Below are 17,344 nucleotides of genomic sequence, written 5' to 3'. Positions count from 1 at the left end.
GGCCTCCGAGATGGTGAGCATGCAGCGTTTATCTTGGAGGTCATGCAACTCTTGCTATAGATTAAAAACCTGTATGTACCATTCGCGGGTATGTGCATGTGTGTGTTTGTGTGCCATCTGTGAGAAATTGTGAAAAACGTGTCTCGACTACAGCAGAGAGCCGTTCTAGCATAAGGAAGTGGCCACACTGCACAGTCACTGCATTACTATAGATATGTCGCGCTTGCGCGCGTGCTTTTTTATGTGAGTGTGTGTAACAAAAAATATTAATAAGTATGCACTTAGCGGTTGAAGGGCGCACTAGGGTACGGATTTCGCTTTCGCATTCAACTCTTAAAGGCAAAGCTTAAGGGTCCACCAATTTTTTCCCTCCTATTTTCTGTACGGTGTGCTCTTAAATGCGAACTTGTATTCAGACAACCTTTCGCCGTTGTCGTTACGCAGCTCGGAGAAAAAACGCTAAGGAGGCGATCAATCAGACGCAGAGCTGGGTTAGAGAGAGAGACAGGTTTATTTACAGAAAGGCAGAGAGGTCAGAGGACTGGAGAAGCGGTCACCAATGCAGGCAGCGCTGCACGCGATGTAGCAGAGGCACTTCGGAGACGTGGCGACCGGGTTTTTATGCGCGCTACGCCCTCATCGCGGATAGGCAGGATTTTTGCGCTAGGTCCAAAGAAAAAGCCGCTTGTCGCACGCGGAAGCAACGGGAGTTTTACAGTTTGGACAACTTAAACAATGTCAACTGGCTTTCCGCACATTCAAGTAAAATGGTGCAGGATAACCTTTCTACCGCAGGCAGTAGAAATGACTTCTCCTCTAGTATAACAACAATACAATTCCCAATGTCACAATAGCAAGACTTTTGTGTTCTACGCACCGGTCACGAATGTGGCTGTCGGGTCCTTCTGGGTGCCGCCAGTCAGCTCCTTTGACGGGCAGCCACCACGGGGCAGCGGCCACCTGAAAGAAATGAACTTACAGTGCCTCTAGCTGACCAGCACTGTAACAGAAATATGTTGGTGCCTGCATATGTGTTGAATTGATGTAACCTATTTGAATACAAAACAGGTCTTACTGCTAGTGCATCTTGACATATATACCAGTTCTTCCACAATAAGGCCCAACAAATCCACGATGCTTGTGCTTCATATAGTGCTCATAAATTACAATTGAAAAGCGGTGACGTAGCCAGAAACTTATTTTCGGATTGGTTTCTTGTCAGCAGGGACTGGTTTTATAGATCTGCCACCCCTCCACTCAACATCTACAACATTCAGTGGCAGTATTTCTCTCTCTTATGTATGACAGATAATTTTCATTGCAGCAATCTGGCAATGCAAAATCCCGCTATCGCCATGAGCAGAACGAAACAAAACATTTATCTTCACTATTCCCAATAGCATTCGAAAAACACCCAATATAAAGTTTGGCCCTATGATGTATAAAAATTTTCTTTATAACATATTGCTAATGGGAATGGGCCAAGTGGTCAACCCATGAACTTCCGATTCTGCAGTGTTTTAACGTGCCCCATATTAATTCTATTAAGTTACAATAGCAAGAGCAACAAGACTATTTTGCCTGTTATTATTATTTTTTTATTATTACTATTATTATTATTATTTATCATAATTATTATTATTTATGAAACTTTAGCACATATGCCACTCCTGCAAACATACGAACAGCTTTGCCTTAAAACAGCATGTTTGTCGTGTATACAGGCACGTTGTCCCAGCAATGAAAATTCATTGAACAGAGAATGCCACTGAAGCCAATGTTTGGGCAAGATGACTCGTCATCATCAGGGTAGTTTTTTGTGTTATTTTGCAATGTTTTCATAGGTCAACACTGTAGTGCTATTATGACGACGTTTAGCAATCCACTTTTTTCACGATTCCAGGGTGCATGCTTCTTTCCCTTAGAGAAAAAGCCACAAAACATCTCTCGATATCGGAGCCCTTCGTTCGGTTGAAACCGGTTCTTCTGGAATCTACCAAATGCCTACCGAAATGGTACAGGGCAGCACAAGAGGATGGAAAAGGCGGGCTTGTGTTCTTGAAATGAGCCACCCTCTTGTCAGCACTCTTCAGAGCTCCCTAAAGCTCGGCTGCTATACAGTGAAATCTCGGTAGAACGAACCCCATATTAACGAACTTTTCAAATGAACAAACTTTCAGAAAATCCCGCGCCGACTGCTTATAGTTTCAATATAAAATTATTTCACTCCTACGTACTTCAGAATAGCGAACTTTTTAGAATAACGAGCATTAATTTAGTTCCGCATTATATTAACGCCTCAGAACTATGAACTTATGTTCTGAAATCCATCTCGACCACCGGAGCGATACCCAAGCAGACGACAAAGCGAATGGACCCCTTTCTTCTCAGAAGACGCACGACGGTGTGGAGGAAAAAAACGAAAGGGTGACTTTCTTTTTTTTCTTTTTGTTGAAACGCCGACCCAGCAGGTTAACAAGCGGGCTCAGAGGCGAGGGCAACACGGGAGGGCAAGGTCAGCGAGGCAGAGTGGGAGTTGCGGAGCAGGAAGCATATGCGCGGAAAACCTGAGACAGTGAGAGAGCAGAAAAGGAAACGCGAGAAATTTTCTTTTTTAGCACTTTTTTTTCTTTGAAAGAGGCGATGACAGCCGTCAGGCTTTGAGTTTTCCTTTAGAGGCCTTGTTTTTTCAGTAGTGTTCATCTCTTTTCGGGGATTACTTATCGCATCCGCAAAGCAAGGCGGCATTCGCGCTGCGGTGATACTACAAATGAGTTCATCTCTGCTTGCGCCGAAGAAGCGGAAGCAGTTTAGGCTAAGCGAGACAATGAATATTCTTCGGCAACTGGAAGGCAAAAAGCATGCTGTTGTGACCAAAGAATCGAATCGCACCAAAGGAATGTGGATGAGCTGAAGGCCTTCGCGCTGCAAAATTTGTGCTGCTCGCGTCAAAAAAAAAAAAAAAAAAATTACAGACTTCCTTAACGTAAACATGCATTTTTTCGTGTTTACTTGTGCATTTGTTTTTTTCTTATAAAAAATGAGTTCAACGACCCACCGTTGTAAAGGTAAGTCGTTTTATTGGTGAAAAATAAGTATTTATGATTAATTTTCGAGATTTCACTGTAACGACCTTTCAAAATAACAAACAAATTTCTGCGGTCCCCTGAAGCCCATTATAGCGAGATTTCACTGTATTGAAATATTGTGCTTATTGACTAAAAGAGTTCAACTCGGCCAACATTATTATCATCATAAGTAGCGCAGCAAAACAACACAGCACAAAAGACAAACACAGGGGCAATGACACCACCGCAGACACAAGCGCAAGTGTCTGTGCTAGATATTGTGTTTATTCAATATTGCTGCATCAACTGCGACTGATGCAAGTCCTCCATTGACGCTCTCTACTAATATGAACTTGATTGAGGTGTGTGGACCGTCTTTCTTCGATGGCGTCTTTCTTCGATACTGGAGCTCAAGTGTCCGTAATGAATGCCCATCTGTGTCGCCTACTCAAAAAAGTCCTCACCCCTGCTGCGACTAAAGGCCTCCGTGTCGCTGACGGTAGAATTGTGGCCATAAATGGAATGTGTACAACTCGTGTTAGCATTGCCAGCCGCCATGTTGCCGTTTTATTCACGGTGCTCAAAAATTGCCCTCACGACCTCATTTTCGGCATGGACTTTGCATTCTGCCCTAATGGACGGCATTCTACCCTGATCAACTGTGCCGCCGGCACTCTCTGCCCTGAACGTCCTCTTTTGAATTCTCTCCCTGAACTTTTGAACAGCCTCTACACCACTGAGTGGGCCAAGCACGATCAGATACGACGACACTTATTTTGGTTAGGGCTTGAACGCTCAGTCATAAGATATGTTCCCAATGGACACCTGGTGAACAACGAGGACGTCGCCACAAATGCCGCAATGGGCCATAAGACAAATGAAGATATATCAGAAAGCACTGAGTCATGTTTTGATGAGGACGAAGACCTACCAGATGCTGACCCCTTCATCACCATCAATAACAAAAAACAACAAAGGCAAGGCACACCTGTTGTCATTCGTTCTGTACAAGACAGGTAATTTTGGTGTGTAAACCCAAATGTTTTGGCTGGAAAGGTACTAGTCATGACAAAGGAAAAACTGTTAGAAGTTCAAATTACAAAAGATAGAAGTGTTCTCGCTTTGGTTGCCTCTTTAGAAGCAGTTAACAGACTACTGGCGACTACTACATTAATGGGAATCGCTGTAGAAGCAAAGGTGCCTGCTTCTTACTCAAGAAACGTTGGTCGGATAAAGGATGTTCCTTTGGATTACAGTGACTCAGAGCTGCTAAAATACCTGAAGGATGCGGGAGTCATCTCAGTTCATCGGCAATCGCCAACAAAACAGACCGAAAATAGTTAAATGTAGACTTGCTTCAACAAGAACGTTATTTTACACTTTAGATCGAACCAACCAATGCCGGCAAGGGTGATGCTGGGCTTCACAATTCATCCAGTGACCGAGTTTTTTGGTGTTGTGCAATGCTTCAAATGTCAAAGATACAGACATATTGCAAAATACTGCAGTGTACCACAAAGATGCAAGATATGTGCAGGTTCTCACAGCCACAGGGATTGCACACCACGTCGCCAACCTCGATGAGCTAACTGTGATGAATCACACTCGCCTTCGTTCAGAAAATGTCCTCAGAAAAAGGCAGCAGCGGAACAGAAGAAAGAAAATCTACAATATGGAACCAGAAAACATCGCCGACCAGCCACTAATCCTGGCATAGAGAAGAACACTAGGCCGAAACAGCACCCTCGACAATGTCAGTAGAATGAGCCACACCATGGAAAGAAACTATATGCCGATGCACTGAAAAGCCCAAAGTCTCTCCAAGGTCCATCTCTATCAGAAGTACCAGCTTCAAAGGATAAGCCTACTGCAGCATCAAGACGCCTGAAAGCCAGAGGTACCGCAGCACTTTAAGAAGTTCCTTCCAGAGGTGTGCTCACAAGTAGCAACATGGGACAAATGCTGGTGCCAATGTTATTTGCCGCACTCAAGGCCATTATTAAAATGACACCAGGATCTACATCGTTCAGAAGTTCAGGTTCTGCTTTCTATGGAACCACTTCTAGAACCCATTAACACGGCTTTAACCGGTGCTAGTAAATATGAATAATCGCTTAAAAAATGTCGCGATATTCCAATGGAATGCTGAAAGCCTGCGAGGGAAACTACATGACTTCTACAGGCTTGTTTACGAGCAAATATTTCCCATTTTAGCCATATCAGAAGCCCGCCCAGATTCAAACTTTAGAATTTCAAACTATGTTGTGTACAGATCTTGTCGCCCTACCAACACACCTAGCCGACCAATTCTGTCTGTACGCAACGAATTACCATGTTGCCTCACAGATTATCTAGAACAGATGTTCCGGAGTATGTGGCATGCAAGGTTCAGTTCAGGAAGTGTGAAATTCACATAGTGAGCCACTATACTGAACCAAGAAAGATAGTTTTTACTACTGACTTGGACCACCTTTTAACATCTTTGTCTGGGCGGATCATAGTGTGCGGTGACTTCAATTCTCATCACACTCTCTGAGGTGAACTGTATAGCGATTCTCGAGGAAAACTCATAGAGAGCATTATAGATCGTTACAATCTCTGCACCGTAAATGATGGATTGCCGACCTTTTTTCGCGGACCATCTTATAGCGCATGTTTAGACGTGGCATTTTACTCTTCAGATATTGCAGCTGAATTACAATGGACAGTGGACATTGAGCCACATGGCAGTGACCATTGGCCGGTATTAATAAGCCATCCTCTCATGAAGTTTGGTAATTGCAGAAACAGTAGATGTGCACGGATCACGAATTGGCAATTATTCAGGCACTTAAATGCAAGCAATTTATGGAACTGTGGCGACGCAGAAGTATTCATTAGCAAGCTGCTCACTAACATTGAATCTAGCATCTAGCAGAAAAACACTTCCAATTCCACCAGGACACACAAGCATAGAAGCGGAATACTAACAACTTCGCGCGATTCGTTGAAGAGCCGAGCGCCGATATCGTCGTATAGGCAGCGTGGACAAGTATAGAGAAGCGCAAAAGATTTTCTCGGTGATGCACAGAAAGCTTAATAACCATTCACAGAAGAAATGAAGAGAGTTTTCTGAATATTTAAACCCTTATTTTTCAGTCTCAATAGTATGGCAATTATTTCACTCTCTGAAATCTCCAGTAACTCACACTCATCCTTTCCGGGCGATAGTATTGGCAACAAGACGGAAGAGATTATGGCTGATGAATTTTGCACTTTGTTAACACTACCAGCAGAATCAGTGTTCACAAACCTGTTTATTTCAAAAGCAAATGCTTTGAAGTGACTAATAAGAGATGCACTTACGGCAGAGCACTCATCCTTAGATGTAGAATTCAGCCTAGCTGAACAGCAGTCTGTCTTATGTAACGTCCAACAAAAAACTTCCTCAGGCCCAGATGATGTCACCTACAGCATGTTGTGTAACCTCGGATCTTCTGGAAGTACTGCGCTCCTTGGCATATGTAATAACAGCTGGAAAACTGCGTCGGTGCTACTTTCCTGGAAGGTGGCAAAAGTCGTTCCGATTCTTTGACCCAGTAACCCTTCAAATGTGCTGTCATCCTTTCGACCATTAAGCTTAATCAACTGCATTAGCAAAGTCATGAAGAAAATGATGCAAGAGCGACTGCAGTGATGGATAGAAGTCTGTGATGGATTTCCTGAACAATTATCTGGTTTCCGTCCACGTAGCAGTGCTTTAGACTCCGTTTAGACCTTGTCACTCATGTGGAGCACGAGAACACATTCGGAAGAATGACAATTGCAGCTTTCCTAGACATTAGGCGTGCCTTTGACACAGTCAGCCACGTACATGTTTTGTATGGGCTATATAGTCTAGGAATGAAGGGATGCCTACTTCGTTGGATTTCTGATTTCCTAACTGGCCGAACTGTATTTATGACGTCTAACACGGGCAGCAACATGCCACGAAGCCTCAAAGCAGGTGTACCTCAAGAAAGTGCATTAAGCCTTATACTACTTCACGTAGTAATGCACCAACTGCCGACTCTCTTGCCATCATCAGTACACATTTCAATGTACGTAGATGATATCTGCCTCTGGTCGTCAGGGCGTGAATGCTGGGAAGTACAGGATCTGCTTCAAAAAGGCAAAGACATAATGGTGCGCTTTCTGACAGATTGTGGCATGGCCGTTTCAGCAGACAAATCTGCAGTGTTGCCTTTTACCAAAAAACGTCATGATCAGCTCAGCCTCTTGGTCAACCAAACTGTAGTACCTGTTGTACGCAAGCATCCCTTCCTTGGCACAACATTGGACCGCATGCTAACCTGGGGACCTCATATTTTCAACATTGAAGATCAGGTCAACCGGACACTGAATGTTCTCCGATGTATATCAGGAACCAAATGAGGTGGCACTTCAAAATCACTTCTGAAGGTTCATAGAGCTCTTGTTCGACAAGCCATCGCATATGCACTACCAGTTATGCAAAGTATGTCTCAGACAAATCAGCGTAAACTAAACAACATCGTAGCCGGCAGTCTCCGTATTTGCCTGGGCTTACCGCGCTCAACTCACAGTGGCTTCATAATTTCTCACGAAGCCAATCCACTTCATGAAAAACTTCTTCAAAGAAACAGGCAAATTGGTGACACCTTTTCGAGTATATAAGGTGGCACTTCAACAAGAACAATACTAGTTGTTGCGTCCAGACATCAATGTTCCTCCTTGGCAGCTTGCTTCACCTGCAGTCACTTTGGACATCAGAGGGATAGAGAAAAAATCCTCGATACATTATCTTGAAGCCAAATTTCTAACGCTTCAACAAATGTGCAATTATCAAGATAATTTCACATTTGTTTTCATGGATGGTTCTACAATGAACAAAAGCTCGACCGCGGCTTTTCATATACCCGCATATAAAATAAAAAAAATTTCAGACTTTCTCGAAATACATAGTCTACAGCAGCGGAGCTTGTTGTAATATTACAAGCTTCAAAATTCTTTTTTGAAATCCAGCAAAGGCCAAATTGGGTAATCTACTCTGACTCCAAGGAAACGCTGCAAATTATTACGGATTTTAATTTTTCATATAGATGATATCATCATATATGAAATATATTAAAAACAATTACCATCGGTTATCTTGACGGCCACAAGATATGTTTTCAGTGGCCATAAAGTCACATAGGAGTGATAGGAAATGAAATTGCTGACAAATTGGCCACTGCAGCACACAAAAAAGATCATTTTACACCAGCGCCCGTTTATTTTTAAGAAAGCAAGAAGGTTCTTACTGAACTGTCCCACAATTTATGCAAAAATGCTTGCTTTGACGAAAACACAAAGTCTTCACTCTTATATCAAATAGGTCTGTCTCTCCAATTTTCACCTAATTAAAAAATCGATAGACCCTTTCACACACTACTGCACCATCTACGTTTAGTTGTTTCATACACACTTCACTTCTCATGCCGCATAAAAAAAAAGAACGTTTCCACACTGCAACCACTGCGATCATGTCGATGCATCAGAGGAGCGTATTCTTATGGAATGTCCCAAATATGATCAACAACATGCTGAACTGAGGGATCGCTTAGACCAACTCAACAGACCGCTATTTACAATTAGAAAAATTCTTGAATCGTGGCCACATTCAACACGAGGCCAGGATTCCGGCTCACAAGGGGCTAGTTCGTTAAACGTTCACCATGTGCCGCATGAACCTGAACCCTCCCTTTCGTTCCCTTTTTTCTCCTCCCACCACAACGCTGATGAGTTCCCTACGAAAATGGCTTCGCTCTTCAACCTGTTCTCGCCCGCCCCTCATTGCGGGAACCAAAGAATAGCGCCCCGCTGCCAGTGCACTCTTACTCACGTCGTTTAAGAGCCGGCCGGTGTAGAGTACATGAACAGGTTCCGTGCCGGCCATGAACAATTTTTCAGACTGAGGACTTCTTTCTTTCTTTCTTTGGCTTGGTTGAATTCGAGTCCTCACAGTTTTGATATAGTCATAGATAACTTATATACGAAGAAGCTATGATCAACTGCATTACATTCTTTAGTTTTTTCTCGTCGTAGGTAATCTATTGTATTCATAATATCAGGTTTAATAATTAATTTGTGGCTAAGCCATATTATTTTCCCACCCAAACTTTTTGTAGGGCAGAACAAAGATTTTAATCTTGTTTTTTTGGCTATTGGGCTATTGAAAAGCACGCAAAAAATTAAGAAAGATGTTAGCAGAACGATTTTCACAGGAGAAGCATGTCCAGTATATTGGACACTGGGATTAATTTTTTGAACATATAGGTACACACATTCTGCTATTCTCTTAGAAAGAGCACTGCTTTTGGCCCTGTTATGTTAATAATCTTATAAAACACAAGCGGGGTTTGTTTTGACCTGAGAAAAAGTTTCTCGTGGTAGAAGAAAGCGTGCCTATGTTGTCCATAATTCAACTTCATCATGCACTGATCCTCCTCATGCTTCATGCTGTTGATAGATTCCCAGCATGCTCCAGTTTTATTTTTCTATGACTGGGCTTGAAGAGTGTCATGTCAAGCCACCTCTTGTTTTCTTTTTTCCTTCTAAATTGAGCACGATGTGCACCAATTGCAACTTGATGTGAGTGTACTGGACATAGATAATTCTCGCATTGCCAGCAAAGTTTTTATTAGAAAAACTACATTTTTTGCAACAATGTATCAAAAAGACATGACAGTGCTCGTACAATTTAAATAATATCAGTGGTGCAAAGATATGTCCTGAAATACTTTTGTATACTTGACCGCATCATGTGCACGCATTTTTGCGTAGATTACGCAATTACTTCTGGTGCCCGATAAATAGAAGGGGCTGAAGGGTGAACTACACCTAAAAACATGTTACTCGACTCTTACAGAAGCTACCAAAGTGGTTTCAGTTGAGACTGTATCTCTGCTTACTTTTATGCATCACTTTTACCGTCATGTTTTTGTCAGCGACTAAGTATATGTACCACCCTGCTGAAATCACCAAATGGTGATTGCAGTAACTGTAAATAAATAGTAATAATAAATAATGTGTTCAATGCATTAGTCATGGAACAGGGAAGGAATGTGCTTGTTAAGTATATAGTAAACGCTCTGAGATTGTGCTGTTCAGTTATCCCTTGCGGAAGCTCTTTTGCTTCCTTATTTCTTCGTAGCGCTTATTCTTTGCGTCAATGTGCGAAAGGAGTCAAGTAGAGTTCCATAGAAAAAAGAGCACCAGATGCTCGGGACGGACAGCACAGTTACAGTGTAAGCTGGAGAAGCGGCTTTTGTAGACCTTTTTGTAATTTAGTGTTAATATCTCATTTGCTGACATCTCATTGCAGGTGTCTTATTTTATAAGGTACTCAGCATAGTTCCGTAAACTGTACTTCGAACAATGCCTGCTTCAAGGGACAGCTTGTCCCTGATTGTTTTTGCACTACTACCTGACAACATTTAATTAATGAGCTTCACAACTCCAGATTAAGCAGCATCGTGTGTTTAACAAAAGATTTGCTACACCTAGAACTATTGTGTCTTTATGTTTTTGGCTCATTTCAATCGCCTTGATATATTACAAATAGTAATAGATAAATTATTTATGTCGCACTTCATCTGGCGAGATTTCATTGCGACATGTGAAAGGAAATTTCATAGCGTTATTGCGCACATTACAAGTACTTTATGCAACAGATACTCGAATGTGCAACGATCTCTGCATTGTTGATATATGTGTGGAAGACCTGCGCAGCAATAAAGCAGCTATCGAATGGGGTCCTTGGTGTACGATGTAAGGAATAACATGCTTAACTTAAAAGAAATTTTAAACCCACACTGTTTATTTACGTGTACATCTCAAGTACGTAGTGCTTCCTCTCGTGCCCGGATGTTGTCAGAATTCAGAGCTTGATCTTGCAATAGAAGAGCGAATGCAACATAATTATTCCCTATATTAGATTGGAAAATATTGATAATCCACCTTTTCACTTAATGGTCTCGCTGATGTACTTGTAAACATGGCAACGGCAGGAACACTAATGATGCTGTAGCCAAGAAAAAAAATGTGATGCAGAACATTTTGTATTAGTCTATAAAACAGGTATCTATCGATAATATTCCAGTAGTTGCTAACGTGAGGTCATTACTGGCAGCAATATGCTTTTATTTTTCCTTCCGGGAAAAAAGGAAACTGATATTCACGTTTGGAGCCATCGTATACAGTGTTACACCTTCAATCTTCCCACAGTTCAGACAAGAGCGTAGGATGAAAATCTAGTTGAATTACACACTTGATACATGTAGCATTTTATTTTCAACAGCAGAGTGTTTAAGCTTCATTTCCAGCCTGGCCGACGGTCTCTCCGAACTCAGAACACATGTGTCAAGCCCAGTGCAAACAAAGCATTGCCATAATATATATGTGTGTGTGTGTGTGTGTGTGTGTGTGTGTGTGTGTGTGTGTGTGTGTGTGTGTGTGCGTGTGCGCGTGTGTGTGTGTGTGTGCGTGTGCGCGCGCGCGTGTGTGTGTGTGTGCGTTGTGTGTGTGTGTGCGTGTGTGTGTGTGCGTGCGTGCGTGCGTGCGTGTGTGTGTGTGTCTAGTCGATAGACTGATATAGCAAGAAGGGAGAAAAAAAACTGAGGAAGACGTAAAGTAAATAAAAGGAGTTGGGGTAGTCCACCAGCCTCGTTGCTTCCACAGTCTTCTCGTGTGCGCCAGTACAATCTGCATTTTTTCTTTCTTCAGCTAAGCAATAACATTCGTTTATATATTATTGCTATACAATTCGCATTTTTTCGCACAGTGCTAAAGCGCCCGAAGTGGTTTAGTTTGAAATGTTACAAAGGAAAGTGACAATAAAATGCATCATGGAACTAGAATAGCATTCTGTTAATAAGCCTGCCTTTTCTTTTTTATTTTTAAACTGTTCACCGGATAGGTAGGTCTGTTTCATAGAATCAATCGTTGTCAGCTTTTGAGTCTGAGTCACCAGAGCTCCCTCTAATTTGCCTGTCCTAATAAGAAGACTAGTGTAGTTGCAAAGTACCAAAGCTTTTGCGGAAAGAAATAGAAATTTTAAGTGGTTTTTGCCCTACTAAATGCTCATATTAAATTATTGATCACAGATGGTAGGGTTACATTCTTGGTGCTGAGGTGTATGTGACGAACTACTGGAGCAACAGCCGAGTTTTAGTGCCGGAAAGCAACAAAGTAACACAATATTTATGAGAGTGGAAGCTTGGGCTAGTTGGTGCGTAGTCATATGTGCAAGATGTTTCAGCGCACGAACAAAGGAAAAAGAACAGGGTAGACAGAAAGAGCACTTACTTCCAACTAACCTTATTTCACAGAGTGGCAAGAATATATACTGCTAAAAAAGGATGATAACAGAGCATGAAGGTAAAATGCAAGCCTAATCTACACATCAGTAACAAAACACGTGTGACGGGTCCTCTATTGCCTCAAAGCCCAGCCAGGTAATCACGTTCAGCCTGTGATAAACCAACCGATGATGTGCTTACGCATTTATCTCCTAGCAAGTGTATTTTTTCGGCTTCGATAATTTCTCGGGTAAGCTGGTCCCTGTGCCTTGCCAATATTGAGCATTGATCAAAGAGAGGGGTGCACCCACAATTTCGGCAATGAGTGCCAAGATGCCCTTGTACCACATTGTGCACATTGTTTCGGTGTTCTCGGAGGCGGTCATTTATCCACCTGCCGGTTCGCCCGACATAGATGCACCCACACGTCAGTGGAATCAAGTATACGACTCCCACTGCACATGGGACGTAGCGTGTCCTGTGCGCGACAAAGCACGAGGCAGAATTCGCACGAGGTGTATTGACCCGTTTGCAAAGCCTCTGCAATTTTTCGGGTGCAGAAAAAACCACAAGAACGTTGGCGTCTTGAGCAATCTTTTTTAGCCTGTGTGAGTTGTCGTGCACGTAAGGTAGTACGACAGGCCGGCTCTTTCTGACACTGTTTCACTTATCCTGTTTGTCGCCTCGCTTCACGACAGTGAAGCACACCCTATGCCTCGGACACCCTATGCCTCGAACCAAAGTACGCGGTGACACCTTCAGGAACATCGCACGAGCTCCTCACTCTGGTCAGGCAAGTCACCCGTCGTGCTCCTGACTCTGAATGTGATAGATGTGTTGCCCAAGGCGTGCAGGTGCTCTCGAGATGTAAGCCTTCGAACAAAGTTGTCAATACAGGAAGCACTGTCGCGTATCTAAAGGCACCTTCCTTGTCACTTCTGCCGGCTGACAAGGAGGGTGATATTGTGGTTCTTCCTCGTTCAATGTTGTTTAAGGTGAAAGCGATGCAGACAATGCAGTCTCTTTTGAACGAGAACGATGAGATTGGTCTGCATAAGCTTCAGAAGCGTGCGAAAACTCTTACCGGGGCCCTGGGGTTTCAAAAGCTTTCAAAGGCGATAGATAGTTGCAAAAAGCTTAGTCTTTACCTGTTCCTTTCTGCGAAAACTCACAAAATTGACTGCCCATTGTGGGTCATTGTAACAGAAAGAGGGACCTGGCAAAAGTCGGTAGCACTTTTCTTGCAGGAAAAGCTAAAAAATATAACAATAGACGACCCTTTTTTGGTCAAGAACTCTGACGCTGTTATTGACATTATTGGGTGAACTAGCACAGGACTCCAGGCGATGTCTGTGGATATTAAGGACTTGCATTACTCTTTGCCGCATGAACAACTACTTAAATGTGTAAAGGAATCCATAGACAGGTTAGGATCATCGGCGTTCCAAATGCGTACAGGAATTCATAACAGCAGCTTATTAGAATTACTCAGTTTTTATTTAAAGGCCACTTTTATATCATGGGAAGACAAAAACTACTTACAAAAAAGTGGAATATGTATTGGTTCATGTTTGGCACCCATTCTCAGTGATATATTTCTAGCACATCATGATCGTGTCTTGTCAAACAAGCTTGACGAGCGAGTGTCGTGTTTTCTTGTCCTTTTTGTCCCCGTGAATTTGCGCTACTACACCATATGGTTAAATGAAGCTTGACGATTCTGTAGTTTTTAAAGTTTGCCGTTTTGTTGATGATTATTCAGTGTTGTTGAAATGCGATAGTCAAAATTTCCAGACCATTTCCTCTGACGTGTCGACTGTTTTCCGAGAGTGCCTGAAACCACTAGTTCTAACCTATGAATCGCCCACTGATAACAACCTGAAGTTTCTAGATTTGAAGCTTTTGCTAGAATCCAGACATGTTTGCTGGATGTATGAACCAAGAAGCCGCAAGCCACTTCTGCCTTTCAGCTCAGCTCACTCTAAATTGGTCAAGTGGGGCATTGCTAACCTCTGCCTTGCCAACGCCTTAAAGAAGTCCTGCCCCCACATGGTACACCGCAGCTTTGCTCTACAAGTGGAGCGGCTCACCAAAGCTGGTTACCCCGCGCATGTTCTTGTTTCGGTGGCGGAAAAGCTGGTCACTGTCGTGAAGCGAGGCGACCAACCGGATAAGCGAAACAGTGTCAGAAAGAGCCGGCCTGTCGTACTACCTTACGTGCAGGACGTCTCACACGGGCTAAAAAAGATTGCCCAAGACGCCAACGTTCTTGTGGTTTTTTTCGGCACCGGAAAAATTTCAGAGGCTTTGCAAACGGGTCAATACACCTCGTGCGAATTCTGCCTCATGATCTATCGCGCACAGGACACGCTACGTCCCTTGCGCAGTGGGAGTCGTATACTTGATTCCACTGACGTGTGGGTGCATCTATGTCGGACGAACCGGCAGGTGCGTAAATGACCGCCTCCGAGAACACCGAAACAATGTGCACAATGTGGTACAAGGCATTCATTGCCGAGACTGTGGGTGCACCCCTCTCTTGATCAGTGCTCAATATTGGCAAGGCACAGGGACCAGGTTACACGAGAAATTATCGAAGCTGAAAAAATACGCTTGCTAGGAGATAAATGCGTAAGCACATCATCGGTTGCTTTATCACAGGCTGAACGTGATTACCTAGCTGGGCTTTGAGGCAATAGAGGACCCGTCACACGTGTTTTGCTACTGATGTGTAGATTAGGCTTGCATTTTACCTTCATGCTCTGTTATCATCCTTTTTTAGCAGTATATATTCTTGCCACTCTGTAAAATAAAGTTAGTTGGAAATCAGCACTCTTTCTATCTACCGCGTTCTTTTTTCTTTGTTCGCTCGCTGAAACATCTTGCAAATATGAAAATATTTACCTACGGCATTTTTTTCAGTTATGGTATACAACAGTATAAATCACTCCTAAAATTGTTTTTTTCAGTTAGCGTGCCGCTATTAATACATCTCAGCAACCTGGTTTTAGATTTATCAACGAAAACGTTCACTCTTTACACTTTTGTGAAGCCCCTTCGAGAGGTACAAACTGACAAAAATATTACCCAGCGTTGTGTATTTAGATGGCTTTTGTTTTCTTTCCGTTTTTTGCCTATATTTTTATTATTATAAGCAGGCGTCACCATGTGTAGAAAACGATCACTGTACCATGTAGAGGGACTCGTGAAAGACACACTACGTGACAACCTTTCCTCGCTGGTCACCCCACTGACAAAAAGTAGTTGAAGCCAGCCAAGCGCATTGTCATCCCATATGTGCCGGGCGCCAGTGAAGAGCTCTCCGCGATTCTCGGAAAATCAGGGGTCGAGGTGGTTCGCAAGCCTGCTTCGATGCTCACCCGCTTGCTACCACGGCCGAAGGAAGAAGCAACACCAGCGAGTAGTCTGCAAGTTGCCGTGTTCAAAGTGTCCAGCCAGCTACGTGGGCAAAAGCGAATATTTCCGTTCAGAAAGCCCGTGGAGCGGCCGACAGGCTTGGACTGGCGTTCCTGATGTGGGAGTCAGCCGCTGAGCGCTAACGTGTGCCTTGCCGGACAGCAATAAACTTCCGCGCCCACTCGTTAAGATTACGCCAACTTAAGAACGACGTCAGGAAGGCAGAAGTGCAACGCGGCGCTTTTGCAGAGCCCTTGAGAAGCCCGACAATATGATTGATTTCTACAGCTTTTCTGTTCTAGAAACAGGGGGTGGGGGAGGGTTTCGGAAGGAGGTCCTTGCGCAAATCCTGGCACATTTACAACATGGCCACAAACTTGAACCGCTTTCTAGGAACAACCTCCTTAGTATACGTTCACAGCTTTTGAAAGGTGTCGGAAACGGGAAGCCGCCGCTTTGGCACAACAAGACATGGAGATGCTTTTATGACAAACACAGACAGATCCTGTGAAAGTTACCAAGTCGTTCCTCACACCCCAGGCCCTCTACGAACTTCCCAACTTCTTAAATCTTCTACTGAGCCCAACAGATTTTACACTCCACAAAGTAACGACCTCCAAAAAAAGCAAAAGTAGACAAAAGTTGCTGTGTGTAGTGCTGGCTGCTAAAATATTGCTTGTACTGTGCAGGTCATGGGGCTTGGTGTCCACGACTTTCAAGATCGATTTTTATAAATGTTAAATTACGAATATTTACTTAAACGTCGTGTGTGCGTGCGTGCGTGTGTGTGTGTGACAATATCTACATGTGTTTTGCTTTGCTAATAAGCACCTGAAGTAGCAGATATATACTTTGTGTAATTGAATTACTGCTTTGGTCTGCGTTCGTGCCATTGTCATTCATGGAGCGTGCTTGTCTTGGAAGGTAATACTACGAAGAAATAATTAAACGAATTCAAGCACACCCGCCTGGGATCTTGTAAATCGGCTAACTTTGGCAACGTTGGTCGATGTGAAGGCGTGGAGATGCTTTTGTATCACCCGAAAAGCTAAAGCATTACAAAAAATCTGGTGGGAGTAAGAACCCCCTCATTCACATATAGTTACCATCTTGAACGTCACCAAAGTGAGGCCTTGAGGCATCTATTAGAGCACTGTGTGCTTGGTAAAGCTCTTGGCGCACACAAAATATCTTAAATGTGAAGGTGTTTTCACTCAGCGTGGGAACTATGTATCCTTCTTTTACCGACATTGTCCAAGTCCCGTCCCTCTGGGGCTATGCTTCTGAATCATGGTGCATTGTATAATACTGAGCAAACACTTGTACTCGAGCAAATATAGGAATAGACAGCCGTGATGTCGTCAATCCCATATTTTAATGAGTCTTTCTGTCGTCGGAGTTTTATAGATGCCACCACAAACCGAATCACAGTGACCAAACTTGTAGTCAATTTGTAGAATTGAGTCATGTGAAATACTCCGAAAATATTGAGCCTGTAAAATATTCTGAGAAAAGTGAAAT

At 43.1% G+C, this 17,344-nt stretch overlaps 1 protein-coding gene across 2 annotated transcripts in view; it reads right to left on the bottom strand.

Annotated features, from left to right (window-relative positions):
- Positions 1-17,344, bottom strand: part of LOC119174080 (formylglycine-generating enzyme) — a 184,317-nt gene that overhangs the window by 64,255 nt on the left and 102,718 nt on the right. For both annotated transcript variants that reach the window (XM_037424873.2, XM_075896248.1), the window contains exon 4: positions 878-960. In XM_037424873.2, coding sequence (XP_037280770.1) covers positions 878-960 — 83 coding nt within the window. The remainder of the gene's footprint in view (positions 1-877; positions 961-17,344) is intronic.

Source organism: Rhipicephalus microplus, chromosome 5 (genome assembly GCF_043290135.1).
Source record: "Rhipicephalus microplus isolate Deutch F79 chromosome 5, USDA_Rmic, whole genome shotgun sequence".
Taxonomy (NCBI): Eukaryota; Metazoa; Arthropoda; class Arachnida; order Ixodida; family Ixodidae; genus Rhipicephalus; species Rhipicephalus microplus.
Note: the sequence above shows the minus strand (reverse complement) of the source record. Positions and strands in the feature narration are given on the sequence as shown.